Source organism: Pseudophryne corroboree, chromosome 6 (genome assembly GCF_028390025.1).
Source record: "Pseudophryne corroboree isolate aPseCor3 chromosome 6, aPseCor3.hap2, whole genome shotgun sequence".
NCBI lineage: Eukaryota > Metazoa > Chordata > Amphibia > Anura > Myobatrachidae > Pseudophryne > Pseudophryne corroboree.
In genome coordinates this window covers 387,472,780-387,490,744 of record NC_086449.1, presented here as the reverse complement: position 1 = coordinate 387,490,744, position 17,965 = coordinate 387,472,780, and the positions used below count along the sequence as shown (strand labels likewise).

General features: G+C 49.1%; 1 protein-coding gene across 1 annotated transcript in view; it reads right to left on the bottom strand.

Moving 5' to 3' along the window:
• The window catches only part of PODXL (podocalyxin like), a 201,388-nt gene that overhangs the window by 22,001 nt on the left and 161,422 nt on the right, over window positions 1-17,965 (bottom strand). The window contains exon 5 of the mRNA XM_063926767.1: window positions 1,428-1,596. Within this exon, the coding sequence (XP_063782837.1) occupies window positions 1,428-1,596 (169 nt within the window). The remainder of the gene's footprint in view (window positions 1-1,427; window positions 1,597-17,965) is intronic.

The window sequence follows — 17,965 nt, the reverse complement described above, 5'->3', positions numbered from 1 at the left end:
ATTTCACTGTTGTTTACCTGCCTGGTGATCTGTATGAGGAAGCTGTCTCCTTCTTATTGCTGTATCCCACGTTCAGTGCAGTACAGGAGAAGGAGGACGAGTGAGGTAGCTAATGCATATGCATAACTGAGGGGCGTGCCTTCAGCCTGTGTCAAGGCACGCACGTCAGAGCTGCCTCAAGCTGGTGCTGTTTTTAATGCAGGATTATGCCTGACTCGTGGCTCCGCCCCCAGCTCCGTACAGCATTTGACAGCTAGAGAGAGGCAGATCTCTCAGTGCCTCTCTCTCCTCTGCTCTCTGCATTTGCAGATTGCTGCAACTTCATAATCCAATGACAATAGCATCATTTTATACTGATCTGTGTTCTAACACAAATCAGTGTAAAAAACAGCTATTTTCACTGGAATATGACAGGTGAGGCTCTGCCTCCCCTGACTGCACGTCCCTGGGAATAATCCGTGTCTGAGCCATGGTGGAAAAGGGACCAGTCCCGGGTCTGACCCAGTTTGCAACTGAGTTCCAAATCTTGGGTCAGACCAGGGACTTCGGTGGAAAAGAGAGAGGTATGTTTTCCCTTATGAGCAGTGTGCAGTGTCTGTACATCGCCTGGCATGAATGAAATAGTAATTCTATTATTGGACAGTCTTAATTTAAAAAAATAGAAATATATACTAACTAATAAGACTCACAAGTACAGTACCTAGGAAAATAAATAAATACAATTCTTCTGTTCGGATGCCCTAATATTTGGGAGTACTAGAAAGTATTTCGCTTTATTGCTTTTTTTTTTTGTGGCTTTGCCCTATACTTGTAATGCCAGAGAAATGAATTCTCATTTACAACCAGAGGAAAATGGCCTGTCCTGATAAAAGCAATATAGCATTTGTTTAGTTATAGGCTTAGAAATAATGTAAGTTATAGCTGGGGGTAAAGCAAAGGAAGTGCAAGTTTGTTAAGGCTGTTGGTTATAAGGATTAGCAAACATTGGCCGTGATTCACAGGTGCATGCAATGTTGATGTCTGAAGCAGTGGAGCAATTTATTTTTTTGCCACTGTGCATGCGTTTTGAATAATTAGCAATTGCGGATGCACAGAGGATTTATTTGCATAGTGAGTGACAGGAAGTCAGCATTTGGAGGAGGGTAATGGTGGGCGGCTAGAAAAACGCAGGCGTGACGGGACTATTTTCTAGGTGTTCCCTTGTAAGATACTGCAAATTTATGCACATCTGGGGAGTCTCAGGAAAGCTGCTCTGTGAGACAGAGGTGCCATAAATTTCTCAGCTTATGTGTGAGTGGCGATTGTGTACGTGGTCATCTCTGTGCACAAGACTGAGACATTAGCATATTTTTGCAAGTCCACTGCGAACTACATCACTCATGCAACAACCTCTAAATCAGGCACTCTGTTACTACAGTGGTACTCACTTTCCACAATGGCATCTAATATCACTAGATGATCAGCAGGCTCATAGCCCAAAACTATTTCACATTTGTCCTTGTTTGGCTGGTATCCTGGCTTCAGAGCTTTGCATAGATACATGAATGTGTTCTTTTCATCCTCTTTCTCCTTTTCAGGCTTATTAAAGTTATTTGTCTGAAAAACAAATGTTTCCTTTCAGTTTAGAACAACTCAATGCAGTCATGTAAACAGATTTGTTTTTTCTTGATGGCATAGTATGACAAGTAACCTTTACATAGATCTGTCATACAGGTCTGCTCTTAGCAGTGGCGGAACTAGAGAATGGTGGGCCCCGGTGCAACAACATGCATTGGGCCCCCTCCCATATTAAAAATAGGGACAGCGCAACCCAAAAAATGGTGTGTTGTCTAATTGAAAAAGAGTGTCGCCAAACAATAGTATTCCTAATTCAAACTACATCACACAGTAGTTTCTTATTCACATTACACCGCACAGTAGTGCCCCTTATACACGTTATGCCACCCAGTAGTGCTCCTTACACGGGTTATGCCACACAGCAGTACTCCTTACAAATGTTACGCCACACAGCACCTTATACACCTTATACAGGTGACGCCACACAGCAGTGCCCCTTATACAGGTTACGCCACACAGCAGTGCCCCTTATACAGGTTACGCCACACAGCAGTGCCCCTTATACAGGTTACGCCACACAGCAGTGCCCCTTATACAGGTTATGCCACACAGCAGTGCCCCTTATACAGGTTATGCTTCACAGCAGTGCCCCTTATACAGGTTACACCACACAGCAGTACTCCTTAAACAGGTTATGCTACACAGCAGTGCCCATTATAGTTACGCCACACAGCAGTGCCCCTTATACACGTTATGCCACCCAGTAGTGCTCCTTACATGGGTTCTGCCACACAGCAGTACTCCTTACACATGTTACGCCACGCAGCAGTGCCCCTTATACATGTTATGCCACATAGCAGTGCTCGTTATACAGGTTACGCCTCACAGCAGTGCTCGTTATACAGGTTATGCTACACAGCAGAGCCCATTATAGTTAAGCCACACAGCAGTGCTCCTCATACAGGTTATGCTACACAGCAGTGCCCATTATAGTTACGCCACACAGCAGTGCTCCTCATACAGGTTATGCTACACAGCAGTGCCCATTATAGTTACGCCACACAGCAGTGCTCCTCATACAGGTTATGCTACACAGCAGTGCCCATTATAGTTACACCACACAGCAGTGCTCCTCATACAGGTTATGCTACACAGCAGTGCCCATTATAGTTACGCCACGCAGCAGTGCTCCTCATACAGGTTATGCTACACAGCAGTGCCCATTATCGTTACACCACACAGCAGTGCTCCTTATACATGTTACGCCACACAGTAGTGCTCCCAGTGGCATGCTTTTTTGCTTTGCTTACAAACATGAATCAGGCCCAATATCAGCATGTCTTTTAATCATCTTCTGTCATTTTCCCCAATACACATGCTTTTGCCTCTGTTCTAGAATCATTCCCATTGTATAGATTGGTGATATATTTAACAGTAGGTGGAAAAAAAGGTTCTAAAAGTCTCATGATGTATTGTATTTTTGATTAAGATACAATTTCTATTATTAGAATGGCAGGTATTGTTCATTTGTAACTCACTGCTTGGTTACAGACATTCAGACTCATATCTATAATGTACAGTATATTATGTTTTACAAACTGTAATTTACAAAAGTTTCATATTATGATTTATGGAATAAACTGTGTGCCTGACTGATGCTGTTTGTGGACAACTACGTACAGAGGCAGAACTACCATTGCTCCAGTAGGTGCATTGCACTAGGGCCCATGGCGACTAAGGGTCTCAATCCTGCCCAGAACAGCAACACATTTTTCCCTGGGCCACCGCACAACCATTTTGAGCAAAGTCAAATGACTGGCTCAGTGAAGGGAGCAGGGTGGGCCCCACTGCCTAAGGAACCTGCCCCTTACCTCAGGGAGGCGGGGATGACCTTGTGTGTGTGCAGCCACATCAGTTTGCCATCTGAGCTGGACTGATAGGGGAGTCCTGCTGCCTGTCATCGCTGATGATCACAGGCGTGTGCTGCCTCTAATTCACAGAGCTGTGAATTCTTCCTGAATCACAGCTGTCTGTGAATTAAAGGCATCTCACGACTGGTGCTGTCAGAGCCTGTATGACCGAGTGCTAAACTGAGGAAAGCACTGGGGGTTGGACCCCCTCTCACAAATAAGGCAGTGTTGCCACTGTTGGAAATGATGTGTGTGCATGTGTTAAGATTGCAGAGTTATATAGGCACACACTAGTGGATAATTCAAACTATGAGCAGCCCAGATACTTAACCACTGGTGTTGGCTTATTGATATATAGCAGGTACAGCCATATCCACTGTTACATGCACACTGGTTAAGGAGTGGAGCTGGAGAGGATCAGAGTTTCATACAGCTCACCAGACGCTGAGTGTATACTGCAAATGGGTAGCTGTGTAGGGACGCTGGAACAGTTTCATGGCAGGTCTCTTAAAGGAGCTAAGTAGAAGACTTCTGTCTCCCACCATGTCACTACACAGTCTTATACAGTAAAGAAATAAGATGGCACTCTCAATAGTGATCTTAGTAGCCATCTTGGTATAGTGCACGAGGCCTCCCGGGGGGCAGAAAGACTAGAGCCAATGCAGTAGCACATTCTTCTTTCAACATCCACCTCCATCAAGGTACATCCCCCCAGTTCCCCACACAGCACAGGACTGTGCGATTGTACTCCTGTCACCCACTGCCTCTCTCTGCCACCCACTGCTTCTCCTTGTCATCATCTGCCACACCCTGCCAACCACTGGCATGTGGCATGTTATGAACTTGGGTTAGATCAGAGGACAAAGGCTCAAAGAATATTTTTGTACCTGTGCTGACCACTCGCAGGTTCCGCCACTGACTACGTATGTATTTATATGATGTTGCAGTATACATGGAATGCAGCTTTATGAGAACTGGCTTCTTATAAAGCTGCTTTCCATATACACATACCTTCCAACTTTGCAGCGGCTGGAGGACAGGATATTTGGGGGGGGGGGGTGACCTTGCAACTAGGGAGCATGCCCCCGCAGTGATGAAAACGGGATATCTCTCAATAGCGGCACTTCCTGTAAAGGCCACACTCCCGTTTTCATCAATGTGGGGGCATGCCCAGCACTCTGTGAGCTACTGCCCATGTCCCCTGTCCTTCTCTCCTGGTGAATAGATGCTGTGCACATGCACAGAGCGGCTATTCACCCCTGCTATGCTAAGCAGAGCATCAAGTGAGAGCGGGTATCCCAACTGTGTAATCTGATACATATTAAAGGCTTCATATGGCCCTCCAGCCATTAAAAGGGCTACACGGTACACTTAATTTCAGTAACGACAACACAGCCCAATCTTACCTCCCCCACATCACACATCCCAAAATGCCCCCACATGCCTCTCATACTTTCCATTTACATAAATTGCTCCCTCCGTGTCATTCAACTACAAGCCCTCAGATGCCACATGTAATTAGTCTCCCCCACTTATCGCTCAGATCTCCTTACATGCTTAGCACATGCCTTCACTCAATACGGCTTTATTTATTATGCACCAAATTTTATAAGCTTCTGTTTCCCAGCGGGTTGGAGGTCATACTGTGAGTGCCATTAAAATGTTCACCTCCAACCTACCAGGAAGTGGTGGCTTGGTAAATAAAGCTCAGTGATGTTTAGCAAATATATTTTCAGTCCAGAATCCTTAGCGGAAGGAGGGAGAGTTAAGATGGGTTCACACTGATAGATATATCTGCCAATCAATTGATCAGCAGATATATCTATGCAGGGGCGTCTCTAGAGACGTGTGCAGACCCCCTCCTCTCCCGTAGCCGTTGCGCCGCTGCTAGCCCTCTGAGCGCTATAGACTCTGGCATCATGCACCTTGTAACCCCGGGTGCCTCCTGTTAGTGACATCAGCAGCCAGTCCTGGACTCCTCCTCCTCACTGCAGCCAGAAGGTGAGGCTGGACAGCTGGCTGTGTTGCCGGGGTATGAGGAGGGTGGGGGATCCAGGAGTGAGCTGGGAGGCTCAGCACAGGAGTTGAGGGGGGCCAGAGTGAGCGGTGCTGGGGGCTGAGGTGGTGGGATGTGGAAAGAAGCACATAGGCTTGTATAGGCTAACGCAAGCTAGCTGGCAAGGTGGCGCCCAGGGCTTAGTACATATGAAAATACAGTAAAAAACCCCCAGAGCCTGATTTAGACTTAATGGGGCCCTATTCAAGATACCAGTTTAGGGCACCCTCCCTCAAACAATCCATAGCACTATATTTTCGTTGCTGATTCATGCCCCTTCATTATTATGGCATTTTTCCTCCTTATAGTAATGCCCTTTATACATTATGGCACACACCATAATGCCCCTTATACATTATGCACTATACAATAATGCTCCTTACACATAATGTCAAATACTGTAATGCTGCTTTTTCACCACACACAGTAATCATGGGCAAATGCAGGATTTTTAGGGGGGGGGGGGGGGGGGGGGTTTTCAGATCTGGCGATAATAGGATTTTAATTACCAACTGGTAAATCCTTTTCTCGTAGTCCGTCAAGGATGCTGGGGTCCACATTAGTACCATGGGATATAGACGGGTCCCTTGGGAGCCATGGGCACTTTAAGAGTTTAGTAGTGTAGGCTGGCTCCTCCCTCTATGCCCCTCCTACCAGACTCAGTATAGAAACTGTGCCCGAGGAGACGGACATACTTCGAGAGAAGGAAATACACAGATAGTGGTGAGATTCACACCAGCTCACACATAGCAAGGCAAACCAAGCCAACTAGCTTGAACAAGTCAGCAACAGCTGAACAACAGTACTTAACCAAGTAACAATGCAGTACTTAACCAAGTAACAAGGTAGTACCGAACCAAGTAACAACTGCAGAAGAACGAAGCGCTGGGCGGGCGCCCAGCATCCTCTACGGACTACGAGAAAAGGATTTACCAGCAGGTAATTAAAATCCGATTTTCTCTTACATCCTAGAGGATGCTGGGGTCCACATTAGTACCATGGGGATGTACCAAAGCTCCCAGTACGGGAGGGAGAGCGCGGAGACTCCTGCAGAACAGATTGACCAAGCTGAAGGTCCTCAGAGGCCAAGGTATCGAACTTGTAGAATTTAGCAAATGTGTTCGAACCTGACCAAGTAGCTGCTCGGCAAAGCTGTAAAGCCGAGAAACCCAGAGCAGTCGCCCTGGAAGAACCCACTTTACAAGTAGAGTGGGCCTTCACAGATTTTGGACATGGCAAGCCTGCCTTAGACTAAACATGCTGGATAGTAAACCTGATCCAGCGAGAAATCGTCTGCTAAGAAGCAGGCCACCAAACCTTGTTGCGATCATAAAGGACAAAGAGAGCGTCCGACTTTCTGTTACGAGAAGTTCTCTTCACATAAATCTTCAAAGCCCTTACAACAGGGCTGGCCAAACCGGTCCTCGAGATCTACCAACAGTTAATGTTTTCCAGGTCTCCTGGAGATCTGGAGAATTGTCAGTTAGGAATGAATGCAGCACATCTTAATTAGTAATGACTACACCTGTGCACCAGCTAGGTGGTCTGGAAAATGTGAACCGTTGGTAGATCTCGAGGACTGGTTTGGCCAGCCCTGCCTTACAACATCCAAGGATTTTGAAGTAATTGAGGAGTCAGTAGCCACTGGCACCACAATCGGTTGGTTTATATGAAAAGCCAACACAACCTTCGGAAGAAATTGCTGACGCGTCCTGAGCTCAGCTCTATCTTCATGGAAAATTAAGTAGGGGCTTTTGCAGGACAAAGCCCCCAATTCAGACACACGTCTAGCAGATGCTAATGCCAACAGTGTGACCACCTTCTAAGTGAGAAACTTGACCTCAACCTCTTGTCAAGGCTCGAACCAATCCGATTGCAGGAAATGCAACACCCTGTTAAGATCCCATGGTGCCGTAGGAGGCACAAAGGGAGGCTGGATGTGCAGGACCCTTTCAAAAAAGTCTGAACCTCAGGGAGGGAAGCCAATTGTTTCTGGAAGAAAATGGACAAGGCCGAAATCTGGACATTTATGGAGCCCAAACGTAGGCCCACATCCACACCTGCTTGCAGGAAGAGGAGAAATCGCCCAAGTTGAAACTCCACCGTAGGAAACTTCTTGGATTCACAGCAAGACACATACTTTTCCAAATGCGATGGTAATGTTTAGACGTTACTCCTTTCCTAGCCTGGATCAGGGTAGGAATAACCTTGGTCGGAATGCCTTTCCAAGCTAAGATCTGGTGCTCAACCTCCATGCCATCAAACGTAGCCATGGTAAGTCTTGATAAGTGAATGGCCCCTGTTGCAGAAGGTCCTCTCGAAGAGGAATAGGCCTCGGGTCTTCCAGCCGTAATTCCAGAAGATCTGCGTACGAAGCTCTTCTTGGCCAGTCCAGAGCAATGAGGATCGCCTGACCTCTTGTTCTTTTTATAAGTTTGAGAATCCTTGGGATGAGTGGAAGTGGAGGGAACACATACACCGAATGGAAGACCCACGGAGTCACCAGTGCGTCCACCGCCACTGCCTGTGGGTCTCTCGACCTGGAACAGTACCTGCAAAGCTTCTTGTTGAGGCGGTAGGCCATCATGTCGATTTGAGGTACGCCCCAAAGACTTGTCACCTCTGCGAAGACCTCGGGTTGGAGGCCCAGATGGAGATTGTGTCTCCTGGGGAAGTCCGCTTCCCAGTTGTCCACACCCGGAATAGATCGCCGACAGCGCCAGCACGTGCCTTTCTGCCCAGAGGAGGATTTTTATCACCTCTGACATTGCAGCTCTGCTCTATGTTCCGCCTTGTCGGTTTATGTAGGCCACCGTCGTTACATTGTCCGACTGCACCGGAATGGCCTGATCTTGTAGAAGATGTGCCGCCTGTCGAAGTCCGTTGTACACGGCTCTTAGTTCCAGAATGTTTATCGGAAGGATGGATTCCAGACTTGACCACTTTCCTTGGGAATTTTCACCTTGGGTGATCGCGCCCCAACCTCTGAGACTGGCATTCGTGGTTAGAAGGATCCAGTTCTGAATCCCGAACCTGTGGCCCTCGAGAAGGTGAGGCATTTGTAGCCACCAATGGAGTGAAATCCTGGCTTTCGGCGACAGATGTATCTTCTGGTGCATGTATAGGTGAGATCCCGACCACTTGTCTAGGAGATCCAGTTGGAAGGACCATGCATGAAATCTTCCATACTGTAGAGCCTCATAGGAGGCAACTATGTTCTCCAGAAGGCGAAAACACTGATGAACCGATACCCGGGCTGCCTTCAAGACATCCCGGACCATTGATTGTATCACCAACGCTTTTTTCACCGGTAGAAACACCCTCTGCACTTCCGTGTCGAGGACCATCCCTAGGAAAGACAATCTCCTTGTCGGCTCCAAATGTGACTTTGGAAGATTCAGGATCCATCCATGATCCCGTAGTAGTCGAGTTGTGAGAGCAATGTTCTGCAACAACTTCTCCCTGGAAGATGCTTTTATCAGCAGATCGTCCAGATATAGAATTATGTTCACTCCCTGCTTGCGCAGGATAAGCATCATCTCTGGCATTACCTTGGTGAACACCCTCGGTGCCATGGATAGGCCAAATGTCAGTGCCTGGAACGGATAGTGACAGCCCAACAGTGCAAATTTGAGATAAGCCTGGTGAGGCTGCCAAATCGGAATGTGGAGGTACGCATCCTTCATATCCAGAGATACAAGAAATTCCCCCTCCTCCAGACCTAAGATCACCGCTCTCAGAAACTCCATCTTGACCTTAAATTCCCTCAAATAGGGGTTTAAAGATTTTAGGTTCAATATTGGTCTGACCGAACCGTCCGGTTTCGGAACCAAATGAGGTTTGAGTAGTAACCCTTGTTTTCCAGATGAGGTGGAACTGGAACAATTACATTTGCCTTTTCCAATTTTTGAATGGCTTCCTGTAGGATAGCCCTTTCTGTCAGCAAAGCTGGTAAGCCTGATTTGAAAAATCTGTGAGGGGGAGTACTTGAAACTCCAGTCTGTACCCCTGGGACACAATATCTTGAACCCAGGGGTCCAGGCCTGATGACGCCCAGTCCTGACTGAAATTTCTTAGACGTGCTCACACCTGCCCGATCTCAAGGCTGGGAGGTCCACCGTCATGCTGAGGATTTTGAGGAAATTGAACCAGGCTTCTGTTCCTGCGAACCTGTTGGTGTAGGTTTCTTGGATTTTCCCAGACCACCTCTGAAGAAAGTGGAAGGGGGCTTGGACTTTTTAACCTTTGCGGTCCAAAACGACTGTATTGTAGACGTAGGATAAGATTTCCTCGTCGTCTGAGTGGCTGAGGGGAGAAAGGTTGTCTTACCTGCGGTTGCAGTGGAAATCCACGCATCCAAAGCTTCCCCAAACAGAGCCTGACCTGTAAAGGGTAGGTTCTCCACCCTTTTCTGGGATTCCGCATCCGCAGACCATTGGCGCAGCCAGAGTCCCCTGTGTGCCGAGACAGCCATGGAAGATGTCCATGCATTCAGATGACCAAGGTCCTTCATGGCCTTCACCATGAAACCTGCAGAATCCTGTATGTGACGTAAGAACATTTCAATGTCACTTCCTCTAGTAATGTGCCTGACCACTTTAGAAATCCATGCACAAGCAATAGTGGGCAGTAGCGCTACGCCTGAAGCAGTGTATATGGATTTGAGCGTAGTCTCAATCTTGCGGTCTGCTGGCTCTTTTAACGCGGTAGACCCAGGTACAGGTAAAACCACCTTTCTAGACAATCTAGATACAGAAGTGTCTACTATAGGGGGTTTTCCCACTTATTCCTATCCTCTTCAGGGAAAGGAAAAGCAACAAGAACTCTCTTTGGGATCTGGAATTTTTTCTCCGCGTTTAATTCCTTAGACGCAGGGAAAGTAAGGGAGGCTTTCTTATTGTCTGAAAAGTAAGCCTCCTCTACCTGTTCAGGTACCTTGTCAGCAATGTGTAAAACATCCCGAATGGCCTCAATCGTGAGTTGCACCCCCTTAGCAAGGGATGCCTCACCCCCCAGTATATCCCCATCGCCGTCTCCCGTATCAGAGTCGGTATCCGTGTTGACTTGCATTATCTGAGTAAGAGCACGCTTCTTTGGGCATATACCAGGGGATTTTGAGGAAGTAGTGGGAGCAGAATACGACAAAACCTCTACAGATTTTTTCAAAACCTGTGTTTCAGTCTCATTATTAGCAATCCTAGATGAAATCTGGGATATTATTTCCTTAATAGAAACCAACCACTGAGGTCCGGATACAGAAGACTGAGACGGTATATTGCATTCCTGTGTACATGGAATAGACTCTTCTGGAGAAGATACATACTCTGCAGCACAGACATAGTAATGTGAGATATATAACACACACACACACACACACACACACACACACACACACACACACGAAAATGTCAGACACAGTTTCCCCCCAAGTACGTTCAGAGAGACACAGAGTTTAGGAGCCAGCGCACACACAGCGCCCCAGTAGGCAGTTATAGAATAATAGCCTGGCGCTGACTGAGTAGCCTTAATAGACTACACAGTACACTAATGTGATTAAACACTCTCCCTTCCTTCTATAATCCCCTGGTACCGCACAGGATAGCTGGAGTTATGTGGAGGGTCAGCGCTCCCTGTCAGCGTCTCTGTGGTCTGAACTGCAGGGAGAAAATGGCGCTGATGAGTGCTGGATCCGCTCTGAGGAGAAGCTCCGCCCCTAAAATGGCGCATCTTCCTGCACTAGAGATTATACTGGCCTGAGGTAATGGTTGCAAGCAGCAGTATAGTGTCCCTAATAGCTTCTGTGACAGTGTAAGGGTATTGCGCTGGCCCATGGCACCCCTCACAGCGCCACACAACAGTACCTCTGAGCCCTCCGGAGCGCAGTATCAGCGCTGCGCTCCCATCCTGATGCCGCCATTCTTTCAACGGCTCCCCGCTCTTTGGGGCACTGGCGTCCTACTCACCACCAACGTCTTCTGACTCTGTTAGGGGTTGGCGGCAATGCTGCGGGAGCGAGCGGTTGCCTCGGGGGCTTGCGATCGACACCCTCAGGAGCTCAGTGTCCTGTCAGCGGAGATAGGGGCCATTAACCTCAGAGGGTTGGATCCTACTTGCCCCCCTAAGTCCCACGAAGCAGGGAGGCTGTTGCCAGCAGTCTCCCTGTGCCTAACTCTTTAATAAAATAATAAAACTAAAAGAGGTCCTAGGAGCTCCCCTAGCTGTGACCGGCTCCTCCGGGCACATTTTCTAAACTGAGTCTGTAGGAGGGGGATAGAGGGAGGAGCCAGCCCACACTATTAAACTCTTAAAGTGCCCATGGCTCCCAAGGGACCAGTCTATACCCCATGGTACTAATGTGGACCCCAGCATCCTCTAGGACGTAAGAGAAAACAGGATTTTAATACCTAACGGTAAATCCTTTTCTCTTAGTCCATAGAGGATGCTGGGGTCCACTTAATGACCATGGGGTATAGACGGTTCCGCAGGAGCCATGGGCAATCTTAAGACTTTTCAATGGGTGTGAACTGTCTCCTCCCTCTATGCCCCTCCTCCAGACCTCAGTTATATGAACTGTGCCCAGGGAGACGGACATTTCGAGGAAAGGATTTACTTTTAATTTAACGGTGAGATGCATACCAGCTCACACCTCAACCATGCCGCACAACATGGCATTCAACATAACACACGCCAACAGGCATGAACCAATCGCAGCAACCTGCTGAACGAAGATAATACAACTTGTGTAACAGTAATAACTAAACTGCAGGTAAAGTACGCACTGGGACGGGCGCCAAGTACCCTCTACGGACTAGGAGAAAAGGATTTACCGGTAGGTATTAAAATCCTGTTTTCTCATACGTCCTAGAGGATGCTGGGGTCCACTTCATGACCATGGGGTTTATACCAAAGCTCCAGTACGGGCGGGAGAGTGCGGATGACCCTGCAGCACCGATTGACCGAACCTGAGGTCTTCATCGGCCAAGGTGTCAAACTTGTAGAATTTTGCAAATGTATTTGACTCCGACCAAGTAGCTGCTCGGCAGAGTTGTAATGCCGAGACCCCCCGGGCAGCCACCCAGGATGAGCCCACCTTCCTAGTGGAATGAGCCTTCACCGACGTTGGTAACGGCGATCCAGTCGTAATATGAGCGCGCTGAATCGTACTTCTGATCCAATGCGCAATAATCTGCTTGGAAGCAGGACACCCAATTTTATTGGGAGCATACTCTGTTTTCCGTATACGAGTTGTTCTAGCAACATAGATTTTCAAAGCCCTAACCACATCTAGAGACTTTGACTCGGTGAACGTGTCAGTAATTACTGGCACCACAATAGGCTGGTTTATGTGGAAGGAAGAAACCACCTTTGGAAGATTAGGTAAGGGCTCTTGTGAGACAAGGCCCCCAATTCAGACACCTGCCGTGCGGATGCCAATGCCAAAAGCATCACCACTTTCCAAGTGAGAAACTTCAACTCTATCTCCTGTAGAGGCTCAAACCAGTCCGATTGGAGGAACTGCATCACCACATTAAGGTGCCACCGGAGGCACAAATGGAGGCTGGATGTGCAGAACCCCTTTCACAAAGGTCTGAACCTCTGGAAGAGAGGCCAATTGTTTCTGGAAGAACGCCGACAAGGCCGAAATCTGGACCTTGATTGATCCCAATCTGAGGCCCGCCTCCACACCAGCCTGTAGAAAATGGAGAAAACGTCCCAAGTGAAACTCTTCCGTAGGAGCCTTCTTGGATTCACACCAAGATACATACTTTCTCCAAATACGGTGGTAATGTTTCAACGTTACTCCCTTCCTGGCCTGAATAAGAGTGGGGATGCCTTCTTTGGGAATACCCTTTCGGGCTAGGATCCGGCGCTCAACAGCCATGCCGACAAACGTAGCAGCGGTAAGTCTTGATACACGCACGGCCCCTGCTGTAGCAGGTCCTCGCGAAGAGGAAGAGGCCGAGGATTTTCTAGGAGCAACTCCTGAAGATCTGGGTACCAAGCCCTCCTTGGCCAGTCTGGGGCAATGAAGATTGCTCGAACTCTTGTTCTTTTTATGATCCTGAGCACTTTTGGGATCAGCGGAAGTGGAGGGAAGACATACACCGACGGGAAAACCCACTGGGCCACCAGCGCATCCACCGCTATCGCTTGAGGGTCTCTCGGCCTGGAACAGTATCTCTGAAGCTTCTTGTTGAGACGAAATGCCATCATGTCTACTTGAGGAACTCCCCAAAGACTTGTCACCTCTGCGAAGACTTCTTGGTGGAGGCCCCATTCTCCTGGATGGAGATAGTGTCTGCTGAGGAAGTCTGCTTCCCAGTTGTCTACTCCCGGAATGAAAATTGCCGACAGAGCTTTTAGATGTCTTTCTGCCCAGAGGAGGATCTTCGTCACCTCGGCCATTGCCGCTCTGCTTTTCGTTCCGCCCTGCCTGTTTATGTACGCGACTGCTGTTACATTGTCCGACTGGATCTGTACGGGATGATCTTGAAGAAGTATCGCTTGCAGAAGGCCGTTGTAAATGGCTCTCAGTTCCAGCACGTTTATGTGAAGGCAGGCTTCCTGACTTGACCATCATCCTTGGAAGTTTACTCATTAGGTGACAGCTCCCCAGCCTCGGAGACTTGCATCCATGGTTACCAGGAGCCAGTCCTGAATCCCGAACCTACGTCCCTCTAGTAGGTGAGAGCGGTGTAGCCACCACAGGAGCGAAATCCTGGCTTTTGTCGACAGGATTATCTTTCGGTGCATGTGTACTTGTCCAACAGGTCCCACTGGAACACTCTGGCATGGAACCTGCCAAACTGTATGGCCTCGTAGGCCGCCACCATCTTCCCCAACAACCAAATGCACTGATGGATCGATACCCTGGATGGCTTCAACAAATGTTTTACCATTTTCTGGATTTCCCCTCACACCGCCTGTGTGTGTGGGCAGCAGGGCCCGGCTCGAGGCATGTTCGACTCGAGCGGCCGCGCAGGGCGCCACCCTTAAAGGGTGCCGCGCGCTGGCGTCGCCATGTCGGAGCCTGGAGCCGGCCCTGATCTCCCCTGCTGTCCTCCCGGCTCCCGCTGTGTGCGCCGCCGCTGTGTGCGCTATGCGGCGCCGGCGTCTGATGTCAGACACCGGCGCCGCACAGCGCGCACAGACAGCGGCAGACAGCACAGACAGCGGCCGCAGAGGCGCGCACAGCAGCACTCCCAGCAGCACTCCCCCTCCCTCGGCACAGCAGGTACTGGGGGCATATGTGGCACTGTGGGGGGCATTTATCTGGCACTGTGGGGGGCATTCATTTATCTGGCACTGTGGGGGGCATTCATTTATCTGGCACTGCGGGGGGACGACATTTATCTGTGCACTGTGAGGGGGCATTAATGTATCTGGCACTGTGGGGGCATTTCTGGCACTGTGGGGGCATATCTGTGCTGTGGGGGCATTTATGTATCTGCACTGTGGGGGCATTTCTGTATCTGGCACTGTGGGGGCATTTCTGTATCTGGCACTGTGGGGGCATATCGGCACTGTGGGGGCATTTATGTATCTGGCACTGTGGGGGTATATCTGCACTGTGGGGGCACTTATTTATCTGGCACTGTGGGGGCATTTATTTATCTGGCACTGTGGGGGGCATTTATTTATCTGGCACTGTGGGGGGCATTTATCTGGCACTGTGGGGGGCATTTATTTATCTGGCACTGTGGGGGCATATCTGGCACTGGGGGCATTTAATGTATCTGGCACTGTGGGGGCATATCTGGCACTGGGGGCATTTAGGTATCTCTCACTGTGGGGGCATATCTGGCACTGGGGGCATTAAGGTATCTGGCACTGTGTGGGGCATATCTGGCACTGGGGGCATTAATGTATCTGACACTGTGGTGGGCAATAATGTATCTGGCACTGTGTGGGCACTTATGAATCTGGCACTGGGGGCATTTATGCATCTGGCAATGTGTGGGCATTTATGTATCTGGCACTGGGGGCATTTATGTATCTGGCCCTGTGGGGGCATATCTGGCACTGTGGGGGCATTTTTATATCTGGCACTGTGGGGACATATCTGGCACTGTGTGGGCATTTTTATATCTGGCACTGTGGGGACATATATGGCACTGTGGGGGCACTTATGTATCTGGCACTGTGTGGGCACTTATGTATCTGGCACTGTGGGGGCATTTATGTATCTGGCACTGTGGGGGGCATATCTGCACTGTGGGGGCATTTATGTATCTGGCACTTTGGGGGCATTTATGTATCTGAACTGTGGGTGCATATCTGGCACTGTGTGGCCATTTATGTAGCTGGCACTGCTGGGGGGCATGTCACGTGTAGCTGGCACTGCTGGGGGGGCATGTCACGTGTAGCTGACACTGCTGGGGGGGGCATGTCACGTGTAGCTGGCACTGCTGGGGGGCATGTCACGTGTAGCTGGCACTGCTGGGGAGCATGTCACGTGTAGCTGGCACTGCTGGGGGGCATGTCACGTGTAGCTGGCACTGCTGGGGGGCATGTCATGTAGTGTTCCCGCTAGGCGTCTGTGGCTAGGCAATGTGTCTCAGTGCTCTCCCTGGTGCAATGTGTCTCAGTGCTGTGCCTGGCGCAAAGTGTATAGGAGGTTCTACCTGGTGCAGTGTGTATTAGCTGCACTACTGTGTGGTGTAATGCAAATTGCCACTATTATGTGGCCACGTACCTTCCCCACGAAGTAACTCCCCTTAATTTTTGCACTGTCCATGCTTTAACATATAGGTATGGGAACAACAAGCAGTATGTACATCATTTTGCCCTCCTAACTTAAAAATGTGCCCTCCCTGTGATCAGCACCATGCCCTAAAAAGTGAACACTATCATGTGTAGCTGGCACTGCTGGGGGGCATGTCATGTGTAGCTGGCACTGCTGCGGGGCATGTCATGTGTAGCTGGCACTGCTGGGGGGCATGTCATGTCTATCTGGCACTGCACATTATGTGTATCTGGCACTATACTGGAGACATTGTGTGTAAGGAACACTACTGTGGCTATGTGTAAGGCTGCTAATTGTGTGAAAATATATTTATAGTTTGATGATATGAAGTTACGAGGCCACGCCCACTTTCCCAGAGGCCATACCCAATTTTCCAGGAGCGCGCGTGCCTTCGGCGCGCGCATGGGGGGGGAGGCGCTTTTACATTTTCTCGCTCAGGGTGCTAGTAGGCCTGGAGCCGTCCCTGGTGGGCAGCAATGGCGCGCTGCGCTCACACCAACCGTGCCGTACATCAGCCGTCCCTTTTCTTGATAGAAGATCTTCTTCTTCTACTCACCTGTCTTCTGACTTCTAGCTCTGCGAGGGGGGTGACGGCGTGCTGTGGGAGTGAGCATCTAGACACGGCTAGCATTCAGTACCCTTCAGGAGCTAATGGTGTCCTGTCAGCCAGAAGCAGAGCCATGAAACTCTACAGGAAGTTGGTTCCTACTTCTGCCCCCTCAGTCCCACAAAGCAGGGAGTCTGTTGCCAGCAGTTCTCCCTGAAAATTAAAAACCTAACATAAGTCTTTTCAGAGAAACTCAGTAGAGCTCTCAGAGTGCATCCAGTCTGCCTGGGCACATTTCTAAAACTGAGGTCTGGAGGAGGGGCATAGAGGGAGGAGCCAGTTCACACCCATTGAAAAGTCTTAAGAGTGCCCATGGCTCCTGCGGAACCGTCTATACCCTATGGTCATGAAGTGGACCCCAGCATCCTCTGATAAATAAAGGGAACACTAAAATAACACATCATAGATATGAATGAATGAAATATTTGTATTAAATACTTTGTTCTTTACATAGTTGAATGTGCTGACAACAAAATCACACAAAAATTATCAATGGAAATCAAATTTATTAACCCATGGAGGTCTGGATTTGGAGTCACACTCAAAATTAAATTGGAAAAAAACACTACAGGCTGATCCAACTTTGATGTAATATCCTTAAAACAAGTCAAAATGAGGCTCAGTAGTGTGTGTGGCCTCCACGTGCCTGTATGACCTCCCTACAATGCCTTGGCATGCTCCTGATGAGGTGGCGGATGGTCTCCTGAGGGATCTCCTCCCAGACCTGGACTAAAGCATCCGCCAACTCCTGGACAGTCTGTGGTGCAACGTGGCGTTGGTGGATGGAGCGAGACATGATGTCCCAGATGTGCTCAATTGGATTCAGGTCTGGGGAACGGGCGGGCCAGTCCATAGCATCAATGCCTTTGTCTTGCAGGAACTGCTGACACACTCCAGCCACATGAGGTCTAGCATTGTCTTGCATTAGGAGGAACACAGGGCCAACCGCACCAGCATATGGTCTCACAAGGGGTCTGAAGATCTCATCTCGGTACCTAATGGCAGTCAGGCTACCTCTGGCGAGCACATGGCCCCCCAAAGAAATGCCACCCCACACCATTACTGACCCACTGCCAAACCGGTCATGC